This window comes from Paroedura picta, chromosome 15 (assembly GCF_049243985.1).
Source record: "Paroedura picta isolate Pp20150507F chromosome 15, Ppicta_v3.0, whole genome shotgun sequence".
Classification (NCBI taxonomy): Eukaryota; Metazoa; Chordata; class Lepidosauria; order Squamata; family Gekkonidae; genus Paroedura; species Paroedura picta.
In genome coordinates, this window is record NC_135383.1 from 13869235 (window position 1) to 13885460 (window position 16226).

The following is a 16226-nucleotide window of genomic DNA, read 5'->3' on the forward strand; positions in this document are numbered from 1 at the left end:
AAAACAATACCACAGGAAGTAATTTTAAAATTGGAAGTTGGGCAGAAGCTTACAGAAAAGTCAAGGGGGGAAATATTCACTGGCATACCATTTTAGCTATTAACACAAAGGGTACCTGTGCTGCTCTGGCTCCTGGCCAAAACCTGCAATATTCTTCCCCTCAAGGCAGCTTCCTTTAAAAGGGACCTTTGCTACTAATCCCACTTACTTGCATTCACTCCTGTGCTATAGCTCAGCAGCACAGGATATGCTTCAAATGCAGAAGGTCCCAGGTTCTATTTCTGGCACCTCCAGTCTGAAGGTAGCAAGAAAGGAAAGATCTTGGAGAACCACTATTGCAGTAGACAACACTGAAGGGACCATGGTTTTACTCTGTATAAGAGATGCAAGCTGCTGCTGAGCCTGGAACAGTTAATGGGCATTACTTTTCGCTGACTAGCACACTGAACCCTGCAAGTGGAGGGGAAGGAAACAAATAGCATAAAGCTAAGTGAATAAGAATGAAGGCACCAGTTCTCAGGATCCTCAAGTAGCATGTCCAGGCTCCAAAAGAGTCTTTTGTAAGCAGGAAGGCCCCTTTGGATCTTACCCAATACGTTTCTGTGACTCATGGTGACAAAGGCAAGACTGGGGAAAAATGTTGAATTCTTCAAAAGCAAAGGGTTTCATCAGGGAGCACCTGGTTCGAGAGTTGAAGTTTTTACCTGTATTGCTCCTGCTCATACAACTCTGCTACAATGGCAAGCAGCCGACTGATGAAAGAGTCACTGGCATTCTCTTTGTTCGACTGAGCAGCCAAGAGGGTGCACCTTCTCTCCGTCTCGGTAAGTTTCTTCTGCAGCTTGACATATTCCTGACGGAGAAGCATCAAGTGTTTCTCCAGTTTGGCCACCTCTTCTGCAAAAAAAAAAAAAAATGTCAGTCAAATTACAGCTTAATGGAGAAATGCTTGCTTTGGACGCATATGGAAAGCATCTTTCCAGGTGCTATGAAAAGATCTTCAGTAACAGTGCTTGGAAAGGCTGTTCTCTGCTTAAGTCTCTAAAGCACGGCTGCCAGCCAATGCACACGAGACTGAGCTAGACGGATCATTGTTCGGTTTCTGCAGAAGGCAACTTCATATGTTCTTGGAGAGGGGGAGAGCTCAGCATGATACAATGCGGCTTCAGAAAGCCCGAGGCCCAACTTAGGCATCTCTAGCTAAAAGATGGACTCCGGGGAATGGTAGAGGACAGGAAGGCCTGGAGGATCATTGTCCATGGGGTCGCGATGGGTCGGACACGACTTCGCAACTAACAACAAAGCTAAAAGATTTTATGCAATAAGGTTGGGGGAAACTCCGGCCATTGTTAAGTCTTTGGAGATGTGCCCCAGGAGCAGGATGTATATGATAATTTTCCAGGAATTGGAACTGACCTAGAAGAAAGAAATTTTGCCAAGTGAGATATGGAGCCGAGTAGCTCTCCCCCTCCCCAAGGCGTGAAAGATGGACGTGCCTCACCAGCTGTCTAGTAGTTCAGCCACTCGCAGGGGGTAGCTCAGCTATTGTATCAATATTCTGCCACCTAGAAGCAACATTAAAGAGACTTCCCTTTGTTTCGCACTGACCTTCGTGCTGTTAAAGTCCCTGGCAATGACCGATCGCTTCCATTAAGTACCAGGCAGCAAGATTTGCCAAGCAGCGATACACATGGCACACCCTGCGCTCCGATGTATTTTTAGACCATGCATAAGGGCGCTACGAAACTTAAGGGAGCAAATGGCAGCCATTACGGTTTTCAACTGGTTGTAAAAACAAAAAAATTGGAAATGACGTGATATTATCAAGTAGCCCTGCATTAGCAGAGGAAGCACAAAAAAAAAAAAAAGCTTGAGTCACTAAATGCAACTCTGCAAGTCTGTTCTGCAGAACTGCCAAAGATCACTGACGTTAGCATACGGAAGAGCCCTCAGCTTAGCAGGACAGGACAGAGACAAGCAGTCTGGCCTCTTCCGGAAACAGGAGATGTGGCCCTCAATGAAGTTACTATGGGCAAACTTGTAGGAGGACAGCACAGCAAAAATGGAGTTGGGTGGCACTGGACAACAGTGGTTCTTAACCTCTGATCTGGAACCACCCACAAAACATGAAACTTCACCCCCACCCAAACACATGCCCCGTCCAAACCCGGGCAATGCAAGTTTGTCAAAACAGGGGTCTCCAACAGTGGTGCCTGTGGGCCTTCAGGAAGGGCAGTAAACAAATAAACAAATAAATAAAATTATACTGAGCTCTCCCCAATCTTTTTGAACTGTCCCCAAACCAGGAATAAACACACTGAATAAACCAACAGGACAGATTGTGGAAATTGACCAATATGTCAGTTTCACTCAGGGGCACTCTACAGATGCAGGCAGAGCAGTGAAATGACACACTAGCCACGATCTTTAGCACTTGATGAATTGCTTTCACAGAGATACAGCGCAAATTAATCCAGCTGAACACCAGTCCCCACTTGCGCTGTGCCTACCTGGCAGATCATCCCGGCTCTTAAGAACCAAAACTACATGTCTGATTTGCACTGGTGTGTTCCTCCCAGGCCTTTTGCAACCAACCATTGACTTTTCCTGTATGTGCTGGGTCACATCACCGCAAAGGTCCTCTCTGTTTAAATTTCTGATGATGGGAAAATGTATCCCAAAGCAAGGAGTAGATCTAACTAATTATATTACACCGAGGTGTGCTCACAGTGTTACTGGCAGAGGAAAACATTATTATTATTATTATTATTATATTTATATTTATACCCCGCCTCCCCCCGAAGGCTCGAGGCGGCTTACATAAACCCGTCCCCTAAAACCATAAAATGACAATAAAAACCAATGATTTACAATAATTGTAACAGCGATGGCGTAGCCTACTCATTTGCTCTTAGGGAGTAAGGGCAATAGTTATGAAGTTTTGCTATTTCTGATCCAAAGTAAATAAATAATAATAAATAAAGTTTCAAAAAGGAAGCACCTTTATAAAAACATAAGAAGAGCAACACACCTGAGCTCAGGTACTGATGTCCGGTGCATGGACATCACCTCCACAATCTTTTATTTTAATTTTCTGCACCCCCAGAGGATTAAGGGCATATAAAATCAACTGGCTTCTTACTGTCTGAAATATAACTGATCTTTGTGAGGAAATACAGGGCTAGCCTTCCCACAGGAAGTTTCACAAGCATTGCATAATTTATTTTCAAATCCATTTAGGCACAAAAAACACATACCTTTTTTACTGTGGCTACTGTTGGCAATACTAGTTTTTAAAAATGTTTTCTAACCACGAAGCCCCCATCAAGGCATTAAAAAGTGTTTTAAAGTAAATTTCGGCATCATTGGGGGAAAGAATACGAAATCCAACTAATTCCAAGTATTATGGAAGAAGGAGGTCTCTACCAACTGGAAACAGGGAAGAAGGCTCAGAAGGCATGCTTTACGAGGAAGAGTTATGTATTGTGCTAGTGCAAGCCAAGACACTTAACGGGTTTAACTATCCAAGCAACAGTAAAAGATCAAAGCCACTATCACAACAGGAACATTTTACATTGCAATGGAATGCATGCTGACCCAGAAGGGCCCTTCCCCCTTTACTCTCAGCCCTACCAAGCCATTCACAGAACATCCTGGGAGATTCAACTGGTACAAAAGGTGACAACTGCACATTCCAGAGGGGTAAGCCTTGATAGTCCATTGTAGCAGACCCAAAGGAGACAGAGGCAGGTATGTCGTTTCTGGTAGCACAATAGCTGTGGGACGTATCTATCGGGGGACAGCTCCAAGGTTAACAAAATCTGTTGCCTAATTTCATGTTTGGACAGCACTAGTCAGTTCAAGTGTGATTTATCATATGTCTAGCAATTTCCCCACATTCTATAATCCAGCAGCCGACATCACAATATCAGAAAACATTATACAAAACACAGACCCGTGCACATTTGAGTCAGATTTCAAATTTTACATTTCCCCCCCTTCTGGCAGGCCTTGGCAGTTGTTTTGATGATGAAAGGCGTACGAAACTGAATATTCATGGTTGACAAGCAGAGTAAATAGTATCAAAATCACAGAAACTCCCCAGGAAATGTCAGCTCTCTGATTTCCAAGCCAAGAAATAAAAGCATCTTCTCTCCACAACTGCAAAAGGCAGAGAACTTTTAAAAAGTGAAAGCTGGGCTTCTTAATTAATTGACTGCTGTCTGATGATATTTAAGAGGTCTTGGGTCTGCTCATTCACAAGACATCAGCTGACATGCTGGTACGCAGCCCAGCATCCCTTAATCTTTTACCATGCCAAGCCTGCTAAAAAGTATTACCTGTACTAGCTAATAACTACTAGAAGTACTAGAAGTCACTAAAAACCAGTTAGTTAACTGGCCAGGAAATAAAGTAATTGAGTGGCAGGATCTGACAGTGATGGTTTCCGAGCATTCCGTTCTGTTCCAAGCATTCAGTTCTACACCAGCTTGGTGTAGTGCTTAGGAGCGCAGACTTCTAATCTGGCACTTTGATTCCCTGCACCTCCATGTGCAACCAGCTGGATGACCCTGGGCTCACCACAGCACTGATAAAGCTGTTCTGACCGAGCAGTAATATCAGGGCTCTCTCAGCCTAATCTACCTTACAGGGTGTCCTGTTGTGGGGAGAGAAAGGGAAGGAGCTTTGAGACTCCTGGTAAAGAAAAGCAGCATATAAGAACCAACAACTTTTGGTTCTTTTTTCAAATGAAATAATGTACTTTGGAGCCTAGTACTAGGCTCCCTTGAATATGGGATTGCCCCCCACCACCTCATTTGACATCTTAGGATAACACTAAGTTAATCATTTCCAGTCATGCAATCCGTGCCCGGAATGACCAATAGCTCAATGAACTACAGCCCAGGCTGGATAATGATTCCTCTCTTAGACAGGCCTTGGGTTACAGGACCTTCTCTGGTATACAGCCAGTCCTCTAACCTAGCTTCTTACCAACAACTATTGGCCACCAAACAGGCACACAAGCCCAGTAACGGCTGCAACAAACCAAGAGGCCAATGTTATAAACCGGACTCAGACCAGATTTCAAAAACACAACTTTTAGAAAGCCATGGGAGAACACTTGAATCTACATAGGCCGGAAGCAAAGTCACAAGTCTTCAATAGGTAACTTTTTCAATATAATATGAAAGGCATTTCCTGGGTGGTCCCAGATGGGGTGCTTAGCTATTCATCTTAAAGAACAAGAATGCTACATGTTTTGAGCAAGTAAAACTTTGACTTTAAAAGCTTTTGTATTCAATTTGAGAAGTTAAAATATTTCCTAAGAGGTCCCCCCCCATACTTCTCTAATTATCTCAATTAGATAAACTGGGGGGGGGGGGAATCCCTTCTACCTAGCATACCTATGTCCACCCCAATCTGCTGGTTACAATAAGCAGTGGATAAAACTAATTTTTACCCATTACTTATCCCATTGCTCCCAGGAATTTAGCGAGCAGTGTTTTTTGACCTTACAAAAACACTGTAAGTGTGATTTGGCCCAGGCCATGAAGTAAATGGCTTTAGTGAACAGAATTTTGAAGTGAAGCTTGCTTGGATCAAAGGCTGCCAGCTACTCTGTCCATTATCCTACAATGACTCAACAATCCTGAGTCTGGCTAAAATATACTGTGAACAACGGAAAGTCACTGGAGAAGACAAATTTATTTCTGATTTTTGGAAGACACCTGAAATTCTATTTTTTTTTAAATTTCTGCTTCTTCACATACATACATCTAATCCTCTACCTAAGTCTTGTACTGCATTGAGTTTCAGTATTATCTCCAACATGGTTACCAGCTTGGAGCATTTCTGTAGTTAGCTCATTAAGAGAAATTGTGTGTGTGGAAGACTGAATTGAATGGAACAAGTTCATAACCAGTGTACCCGTCATACTTAAGAAATTTACAAACCAGATGAGAATGGAATTATTTGAAGATATACTTCAATCAATTTTGATATTATTTAAAATACTTTATTGCACATCCTATTCCATACATAGTTTTTAACCTGGTACTTAATCGTTATTTAGCCATGGTTCCCATGGAAATTTTGGATACCGTACTTGCCTTCTTCCTAACCTGCTATACAGCAGTTGTACAGGACTTCACACACTGATATATATAGTCATAAAGCAGTATACTGATAAGAATACCAAATTAGAAAGGGAAAGCCTTGCACTGCAAATCCTAAACTCTGGTACACCCATCTAATCCCACGGATTATAATTTATTTATTGGTTCAATTTATTTACCGCCACTCCCAGACCTGCTGGCTCATGGCAATTTACAAGAAATAAAACACATTAAAACTATAAAGTCTAATCCCCCTGGCGCCCCCTCAAACCACCACTACCTAAAAACTCAATAGCTCCACTTCTGCCCGGTGCCTCAGGCTGGGTACTTGGTGGAGGAGCCTGTAGATCTTCCTTGCCCTGGCTTCAACCAAATGCCTGGTGGAAGAGCTCCATCTTGCAGGCCCTGCAGAACGGAGACAACTCCGTCAGAACCCTCAGCTCTTCCGGGACCTCATTCCACCAGGTAGGAGCCAAGACTGAAAAGGTCCTGGCCCTGGTTGAGGTCAGGCAAACCTCACGATGGCCAGAGATCTCCATCCTGTTCAAACTCGCAGAGTGGAAGGCTCTGTAACAGGCATAGGGTGCTAGATGGTCCCCTCAGGTACGCTGGGCCCAGACCGCATATGGCTTTAAAGGTAAGAACCGAAACCTTGAATTTCAAAGAGTACAACTCTGGTTAGGTGTGCACTACTGGGAAATCCCCCACTCCCCTATCATGAAACTCAATGGATAACTTGAGCCATAACATTCAGTCTAATCTCCCTCACGGGATTCTTGTGAGAACAAAATGAGAATGGGAAAAGAATACACAGCACCTTGATCACCTTGGGAAAGGGGTGTGATAGAAATGAATATTCAAGACAGAGACAACAGCCCTTGCATCAAGTTGCATTGCTAACAGCACAGTTTTTAATCAGACTATGTCTTAGCTTTTTAACCCTTGCTCAGGAGTACTTTCATTGTGACCAAATTCCCTCTCAGAAGACACTTCCACAAAGAAAGTTTTTTAAGTACTTTAAGGAGCTTACAGGCGGCTAGCGTTCAAAAGCTGAATATTATGCAATAGTCTTGCACATGTCAAAATGTAATCCTGCAGATGTGGCTTGACTTTCACCCAAAGACTTCAATGTAATTTATGCACATTACCCTTTTTAACTTCCCCAGAAGGTCCCATGGGGGGGGGGGGGGAATGGGAAGAACAAAGAAACTAATTGAAAGAGGACTGGCTTTTTAGGTTTCCTCTTCTTCTAACTTCTGAGGTGCTTGTACTTGAGCTGGTTTTGCTTTCAGTGACCTGAGTGAGCAGACAGTGGCAGATAAGCACAGCAAATGTGGGTGGGTAAGTTTTCAAAGTAAATAGGACTTTCTATTAGTAAGCTTTGAGGCATTTAACCGCCAAAGATTCATTCATGCCAAGAAACCTAAATTAAGGGGAATCTGGTGGTGTGTCATAAACTTCCCTCTGCTTTACAAAAAGAGGAAGCTTGTGGGCACCACAGGGTCACATGAAGAAGGCAGGCAATTTCTGTGGAATTACAAGCAGGGACAACCTGATAAAATTATAAAACTACAAGCAGGCACCACGAGCCCCCTATTTTTACTCCTATGCAGCTTCTCATCTAGAACAGCTGAACTCACTAAGATAGAAAAGTAAACATGGATATAATCATATCCTCAATATTTAATGCATTGGAATTTTACAAAATACACAAGAATATAGTAAATTAAAACAAAGAGAGGGACAACAGTGGTACCGGGAGTAAGTTAGCGATGTATATATGGTACTAAGTCTTAGTAGGTTAAATTATCATAACGGAGAAGCAGAATAACTGTTTTCTTTCTCTACCTTTTATTCGAAAGAAAAGTCTGTTGTTTTTTTTAATCAATGGGAGCAGGTAGGTGCCGTGTAAATAAAGAGCATGCACAATGTGGTTGTCTGCAGAATATAACAATGGTGCTGTAAGCTGTAAGTAAGTGTCTTTTGTCTTGGACATGTTGGGAAGCATGTCCACCTGTGTGTAAAACCCCTGTTGGAGAAGCAGAACACCACAAAAACCGGTGTTTCTTTCCCTCACACACTTGTACTTTTACAGACAAAAAGAGAGGGATTTCTTCCAGCTTTTGAGTTTTGTGTGCTGCTTTATCATGAGGTAGTCTTCCCAACTAACAAGGGTGCTAAGAAAATTTCCTGAAAAGCAGATGAGGTTGGTGTTCTCCAACATGTTACCATAAACTGAAAATATGATTGAACAGCAGCACTGTGTAATATAGCAGGCTGTGGCATAGATGATGCCATAATAGTTCAGGTGCACCTGTTTTCATGCACGCACACTAGATATAAGACCCACCAACATTTCATCTCAAGACTCAAGGGAAGAAGCTGGATCCTAAAGAACAAATCCAAGAACAACTCGCCCTGACAAATTTTAGCAAGGCAAGTCCAGAAAGACAGCATGAGAGAAACTACATCTGATTAATAAGAACTGTTGGAACATGCGATGTTGCAGAATGGCTTAAATATTCAGATGGAATACTGGTAAGTTACAAGTTGGAACCCCAAAACTCTGCAGGGTAAATAAAGCCCACCCACGCCCCAACACACAGCTCTTAGACCAGAACTAGACCATTCCTCAGATTCCCCTGCAACTGAAACTCAACTGGCTTCAGCACTCCATTGCCCTGGGGGGAAGGGGATTACAAAACAATCCCTCTGCATTTTCTCTGGCAAATATCAGGAGTAGGTGGGAAATCCTTGCTAGTTAGAGGAGTCCCCGACCAGTGCCCTACTAATAGCTGGTTGACCAAAATAGCCATGTTGTTCTAAAGCAAAATCCCCAAACAAAATCTGTGCAACAAGTTTTATTAAGGCCAATCACAGTGACGCAAAACCCTGCAGAAGTTCCAAAATTCTCCAGAACTCTGTCAGGGTGGGGGTGACAGGAAGAGGAAGCCACGATCCTCATCCTCTTAGCTCTCCATTAAGAGTCCTACCTTCAGAAAATGTACAGGCAGTTCACAAAACAATTCAATATTAACAAACAGAGCGTCACGAGGACCCCCTGGCAATTAAAATTAGGCACGAGAAAGCCTCTGGGGAGGAACCCTGGAAACTCGTCCTGTAGCAAGCTGGCAAGCCACCCATGCTCAGGATCCACTAGTCCAGGGGTAGTCAATCTGTGGTCCTCCAGATATTCATGGACTACAATTCCCATGAGCCCCTGCCAGCAAATGCAGGCATCTTAGGCATCTAGTCCAGCTTAGAGTCCAGGGGCGCCTTTAAGACCAACAAGAAGTTGGATTCAAGGTAGGCGCTTTCCTGCGCATTGCACCTGAGGAAGTGTGCCTGCACAGGAAAGCTCACACCCTGAATAAACCTTGGCTGGACTCTAAATATGCCGCTCCTTCCGACCAACGCGGCGACGCGCCGGAATCTCTAGCCAAACTGGCAGCAGCAGCTTCTCAGGCAAAGGACCCTCCCCAGCCCCTGAGGTCCTTCTGCGGGCAGAGCAGGTCCTCGCGCGCACCTGAGAGCCCCTCACCTGCAGGCAAGGTGAGGGGAAGAAAGGAGGAGCCAGCCCCGTTCGCAGCGCTGCCCGCCCCTGCGCCTCAGGTGGTCCTGCCTGCCCCACCCCGCCTGAGGCGAACCACCCACGGCAGCCCCGCGGGGAACGGGAAGGGGGCCGGCACGCCCACCCACCCACCCACCCAGCGGGCCCTCCCCATTTTAGAAACCGAGAGGGGCTTCTCTCGCCGCGCCCCTGCCATGTCGTGAGGAGGGGAAGGGAGAGGAGAGAGCCCGGCAGGAGCCTGAGGGGGAGAAGCCCGCCAACCGCCCCCCGCCTCAGCCGCTTCGCCGCCCCGTACCTTCCGCCATGTTGGCCCAGGCCTCCGGCTCGGACCTCTCGCGAGATTGGAAGCCAGCGGCGGAGGGCAGCGGACGAGAAAGGGATCTTAGAAAAGGAAAGGGAAGCCCGACTGCGCACGCTCAGGGGCGCGAGGGGGGTCCCCGTCGCAAGCCACGCCCACCGCCCCAGAGAGTGCGCGCCCGGGAGGCGAAGCCGGCTCTGCTGCTTCAGGGCGACACATCTGTCCGCCTGAATCTATCGGAGGCGCGCGTGCACGTGAACCCGTAGAGCTGGAATGGAACTAGGGCCCAAGGGCAGCGCTCAGAGCTTTCCCGTGCACGCACGTTTCCTCAGGTAGGAAGTCTTAACTTGCAGGCAAAGTTAGCTGAGAGCAACAGATTTTATGTCTGCGCATTATTCTCTTAAACGGGGACATCTTTATTGTACGCAAAATGTTGCCCGTGCAATTCAGGTGAATACAAATAAATCCAAATTGCTGTTTTTCCCCCCTATTAATCTCTGGAATTTGTTACTCGGTTTCATTGTGGTGCTTGTAAGTTTACTCTCACACTTTGCCTGTAATTATGAACTGATTGTTTCTAGTCCACAACTATGTGACAGTGTGGCTACACACGAAAGTTCGGACCTTGAATAAGATCAGAGTCCAATGGCACCTTTTAAGACCAACAAAGATTTATTTAAGGCATGAGCTTTCGAGTGCAAGCAGTCTTCCTCAGACTAAATAAAACTTTGAATAAAACTTCTGTTGGTCTTAAAGGTGCCTGACTGGACACTAAATTGGTTCTGCTTCAGGGCAACACTGCTGCCCACTGCGATCTATCTTGAATAAAGCAGTTGGTCTTGAAGATACCCCTGGAGTCAAGCTTTGTTCTCCTTCAGACTGACACTGCGACCTGCTTAATCCTGTTGCCTATATTGATAACTGATAGTTCCCATTTAATTGTGTCCGGGGAAGTGTGCATACACCTTGAATAAAATTGTTGGTCTTTCAGGTGCCCCTGAACTCAAACTGTTCTGCTGCTTCAGTCCAACACGGGGACCTGCTTGAATCCCTCTATGTATAACTGAATTTTGTTGTGTCTGAGGAAGCACTGTGCCCAAAAGCTTACACATTGAATAAAACTGTGTAGTTCTTCAAAATGCCCGACTCAAACTCTTGAAGGAGATGGTGAGAGAAAGGGAAAGAGTGGGAAGGGAGTGAAAGGCAATCAACATTCGTGATTTTTTTTTTAAGTAACAGCAACCCTGACAGATTGTGTCTGTGCAGGTCCAGAATATTCCTGGCTGTATTATTATTAAGACTTCAGTTCTGCCCTGTCTCAGCTGACTCAGGGCAGATTACAGCACGTATTTAAATTACATAAACACTTAAAATACAGTCTATAAACTAATATAATTGTAATGTCTGAATAAATAATCTCTAATGTTGCCCATAAGTGTCCTATCCTAGGATTGGGGAGGGAGTGATGTAATTTCCCAAGGAGAATCATCTTCACCTGTCTCTCAGCATAGTTATGAAGATAAAAGTACACCATCCTGACATACGTCTCCCTGTATATGAACACTCCCTGTATATGGACATCCGATATTTAATGATATATTAATATATTTAATTGCCAACAGAAAGGCTACTGGTAATTGTTTTACTGTAAACTATGATTTTATGATCTTAATGTATTTTAAGGTGTGCCTGAGGGACCACTTGTCTGAATATATCCCCCACCAAAGGACCTTATCATCAAATAAAAATAAATTAGTGATCCCTGGCCCGAAAGAAGTGTGTCTGGACAGGGCCTTTTCTGTCCTGGCCCTGACTTGGTGGATCGAGCTCTCAGAAAAGCGGAAGACCCTGACGGAACCGGTCCATTCTGCAGGGCCTGTAAAATGGAGCTCCTCCTCCAGGCAATTGGTTGAAGGCAATGAATATTTAGATGACTTAACTAAACATCACTGGGCTCCCTCTATACCCCTGCCCCCCAAAAAACAAAAATCAAGATGCTTTTTGTTTTCGTCCACCCGTGCAGCTGACTGACTGTTCTTAGATTACTTTAAATTTTATAAATTTATTGTATATGTTTTTATTACTATGTTGGAGGCCGCCCTGAGCCAGCAATGCTGGGAGGGGCAGGATGAAATCCAAAAAATAAATGAAATAAAAATAAACGTTACCCGTCCTGAGTTTCACGGGAAGGGTGGGTTAGAAAAATAAAGATGGTGATGATTTCCTTGGAGACCAGGCAAGATAAAAAAGTATGTTGGATTAAAAATCATAATGGTTATGCAACCACCCACTTTCTGTATCTTTACCAGAAAAGCTGGTGTATTATTTCCTCCACCAAAGCTTTTTACTCCTTATTCAGCACCTCCTTGACTTGTGCAAGCTGGTGGCCTATAACATTGCCAGGCAATAGACCAGACACATGGCCAGCATCCAGCCTCTGTTCAACAAGCTGACTCCCTGCTCCTGAACACTCGTTCAGAAATGTAGCCTATTCATTTCAACGGAACTTGCTCCAAAGTAAAAGTGCTCTGGGTCATAGCCTAGAATCTTTAGCATTGTTGCTTCCTCCATAGAAAGTTACACCAGAACACATGTCTAATTAAGGTAACGTGTGGAGCAGAGAGGAGCTGTTCGTACAACATCCGTTTTCAAAGGTGCTTACTAAGGAAAGCCAATATATTTGCAGAAGTCTTGTATCCTGCAGAAAGATGAGAAAAGAGAAGTAGGGAGGCATCAAGCTTCATGTGCCATCATGAATTCTCACTCAGAATTCCCTTTGGTAAGACAGAGGGAAGCCCCACTGTTTGGCAGGACATAATTTGGGGGGAAAAACACTCAGAGAAAAGCATAAAGGGAAAGAGAGAAGCTTATTTTACCTACAGGTGACTCCAAACATCATCTTGGAATGCACATCAATCCCTTGCATGTACTGTGAGAATAGCATCTTCAACAAGCTATCTAAATAGGGTCTTGGAGACATGAAGACAGCATGGTTTGTACATGACAACTAAAAGGATGTAGGAGATTCCCAGACTGGAGGCAGAAGAGAATACAGTATTATTGCCATTCACACATCAGATTTGCCTAAGTATGACCACAATCCCAGCTTGGGAGGAGAAAGCAAACAAATAGGAGAGCAGCTACAGATACCATTATTGATCATATATGTGTAGTCTGTGCAGCCAGGAGATCAAAGGATTGTCTGGCAACCAGGTAAGGGACATTTGGAGGTCATTGGCCACTGCCTGCCTCCGCACTGTGACCCCTAGTGTTCCTTGGAGGAATGACCATCCAAATACTAGGCCGGGTTGGGGGTCCTGCTTAGCTTCCAAGATCTGAAGGGATCCTACTTGCCTGGGCCATCCAGGTGAGGGTCACCAATACTAATGTCACGTTGATGACTCCCGTAACAGCACATGGTTCCAGTTGGCAGGTCCAGCAATACCTCCTAAAATGTAAAGCCTAGGATTCACCCACTGAGAGGAAGATATGATATACTCCCCAGTTAGGGCAGTAAGAGCAGGATGTTTCCGGGAATCTAGCTTCCTAGTCTATCTCGTTTTGAGGCAGGTCACGTGGTACCAGGTTTATACCTGGAGCCTCTAGGATCAGACCTTACTTTTTTACTGGCCCATTTGATAGAAAGCGTTTCGGCAAATAATCAGGTTGGCCTAGCGCAGGCCTCAACCAGGGGTTCGTGAAACAGTCCTGGAAAGGTTTCCCGAATGGATGGGAGTTAATTAAGATTGTCCACCTGTATATTCAGGTAGCCCTGAACATGATCTGCTCTTAGTGATTTTACATGATGTTCTGCCCAGGCTAAGCCTTTCTTTGCTTCCCTTTGCAGTTTGTGACTTTGTAATTCCTCCTCCTCTAAAGAGAAGTCACATGTGTCAGGACTGACTCTTCCTCTTTTTTGTACAGCTTTTGTTGGGCAGTTCCCAAACTCTTCCCCCCCCCCCCCCAATGGATGGGAAAGGCTCGTCTCTCCTTGTTGTGGGATTCTGTTTCTTCCATCATGGTTGCCTTTATCCATCTGACGAAATCTGGAGTTAATTTATAGACTGAGGAGTCCATTCTCCACTAACCTTCATAGGAGCATCCATATTGTTTAGGCTTAGACTTACCTGATCAGACATCTTCCCCTGAGAAGCCTCAAAATGGCAGCTGCACTGAAGTGGTTCCGATGAAGAGACAGCTATAGCCAGACTGGCGCCTTGCGGTTTTTTTGCAGGCCGCCCACCTTCCACACCTTCTTTCTGCCTTACAGCCCCAGTAGCTGGGATAGCCCAGACCACGGTCTGTTGTGCCCGCATGATACGATTGCTCCTGATTTGGCAGAAAAGGAGCTCGGGAATCATCTTCTGAGGAGCCCTCCTCTTGAAGTGCAGAGTCATCGATCTTTCTCTGAAGCCTGACTCTAGCATTCTGGTGCTTAAAATGGCGCCTGAGACTGCAACTGCATCAGCACTTCAGGAAATTGAATGCCCAGAGGCTGTTCCAAAAAGATTCCTCTTCTGGTTATTTCTCTCTTTGATAGAATAGAAATAGGATTTAGAAAAAGGATACGGAAAAATAAGAATGGGAGGAAAGAGCCAGAGATGGTAGCCTATCCTACTGCACCCTATCGAGGCAAGAAGATTGGCAAGGGTGCCCCCCATCACCAAGGAGACAGGAGACAAAAGTCTGATCCTGCTCTCCTACGCAAGTGGCGGAAAACACCCAGTGAGATGTCCTCTTGCCTCACAGGAAGAATGTCGCCTTCTCTGCTCTTTTGCATGGGGACCTTAAACCACAATATGGTCACTTAGAATAACAACTGAACCACACCCAAAAACATGGCTAACTAGCAAAACTGTGTCCAGTATAATGCTCAAACTCCCTGCAGGAAAAACCAGATCGGTGCAAAACCAGATTCTGGACAGGACTGTCAGCTGTCACCTTTAGTGACGGCAACAACCAGGCTAGAAACTGTGAGGGTTTCTGAAGCACATGAAACTAAATCAAGCACCTCAGCAAGAATCAAGTAGATATGTCCAGGTCTTGAGATGGTTGAATACCAGCGGTAGGCAAAGAAACATTGCACCTGCTGTACCAAAAAGGCCAGCTGGGCTTGCTTCAGGCAATTTCCACTTGAAGCTCCTCTACGGCACAAAGCTTTGAGAAACAAAGGGAAAGACAACCAGGAGAATCTCAAAGCAAAAGGATGGATGTGCATCATCTCAGAGAGCTCTTGCTAGCTCACTAGCCATTCATAATCAAAGCTTTGCCAGGGTCTGATCATGTTTTCTCCCCAACCCAACGGCGGGAGAGAAACTGAAATTCCTCCTCAAGCTATTGCCATCCGTGTGCCTTTTCTTCATCTGAAGACCAAACGAGCTAGCGCTTTGTCCTATGGCAAGCTGGGAGCCCTTATTAATTCTACATCCAGCTGGCTGCCTTTTGGATCACAATAGCTGCCCCAGAAATGCTGGTATTCTCTCCCCCTTAATAACTGTGGAAATACAGGGCACCACATTGCCAGGATGCAGGACAATCCCCCCATGTCTTACGTAAGCAAAACGCTGCATACGCTAGCCAGCTGGCTGGCAAGACGTCTCCTCCCACCCCACCTCAGCAGGACCCCAGAAAATTTGGTTCTCATTTGGAGCAATTGTCTAAACCCAGCTATTGTGTCCGGGCATCAACAGCTCGTAAGTAGCAAATACATCCGTCAGCTGAAAGGGAGAACTACAAGCACTGACTAAGGGGAAATGTTTCTAACTCATAGCATCTCTGACCAACTTCATTGCTGCATGTAGCCGGGCCAAAACATATCTTTGCTTTTGAACAATACAGGCAAGGACCTACTGCTTTATCCATTTCAGTTTTTAATTGCCGCTTCTTCTTGTAAAGTGGCTTTGAACCAATGGTGGTTCCCCCTGGCAGTCATAATTGGTTCACTATTTTCCCTTCAGAAACCTAACATATGTTTCTCTCCCCCCCCCCCCACACACACACACACCCGCCCCTGTATTTGCTTTTGTTTGAAACCACAGCCCAGAAAGCAGGGAAGTCTGGCCAACTGTTCATGGAGTGTTGCACTTACAAGCTGTTTTGGAAGGATACAGTAGTAGAGATTTAGTTTGGATCCATCCATTCAGGCCCCTTTGCAATTAACTGCACCAGACATAAGCGCCACACAAGGCCCATGTAACCTAGTCCCTTTGCCGTAGTAATACATATCTCTCTCCGCAAGGAA

General features: G+C 45.0%; 1 protein-coding gene across 1 annotated transcript in view; it reads right to left on the bottom strand.

Annotated features, from left to right (window-relative positions):
- Positions 1-10112, bottom strand: part of ANKFY1 (ankyrin repeat and FYVE domain containing 1) — a 45281-nt gene extending 35169 nt beyond the window's left edge. The window contains exons 1-2 of the mRNA XM_077311352.1: positions 9983-10112; positions 705-897 (exon numbers count right to left, since the gene is read on the bottom strand). Of these exons, the coding sequence (XP_077167467.1) occupies positions 705-897; positions 9983-9992 (203 nt within the window). The 5' untranslated portion in view covers positions 9993-10112. The remainder of the gene's footprint in view (positions 1-704; positions 898-9982) is intronic.
- Positions 10113-16226: the final 6114 nt, after the last annotated feature.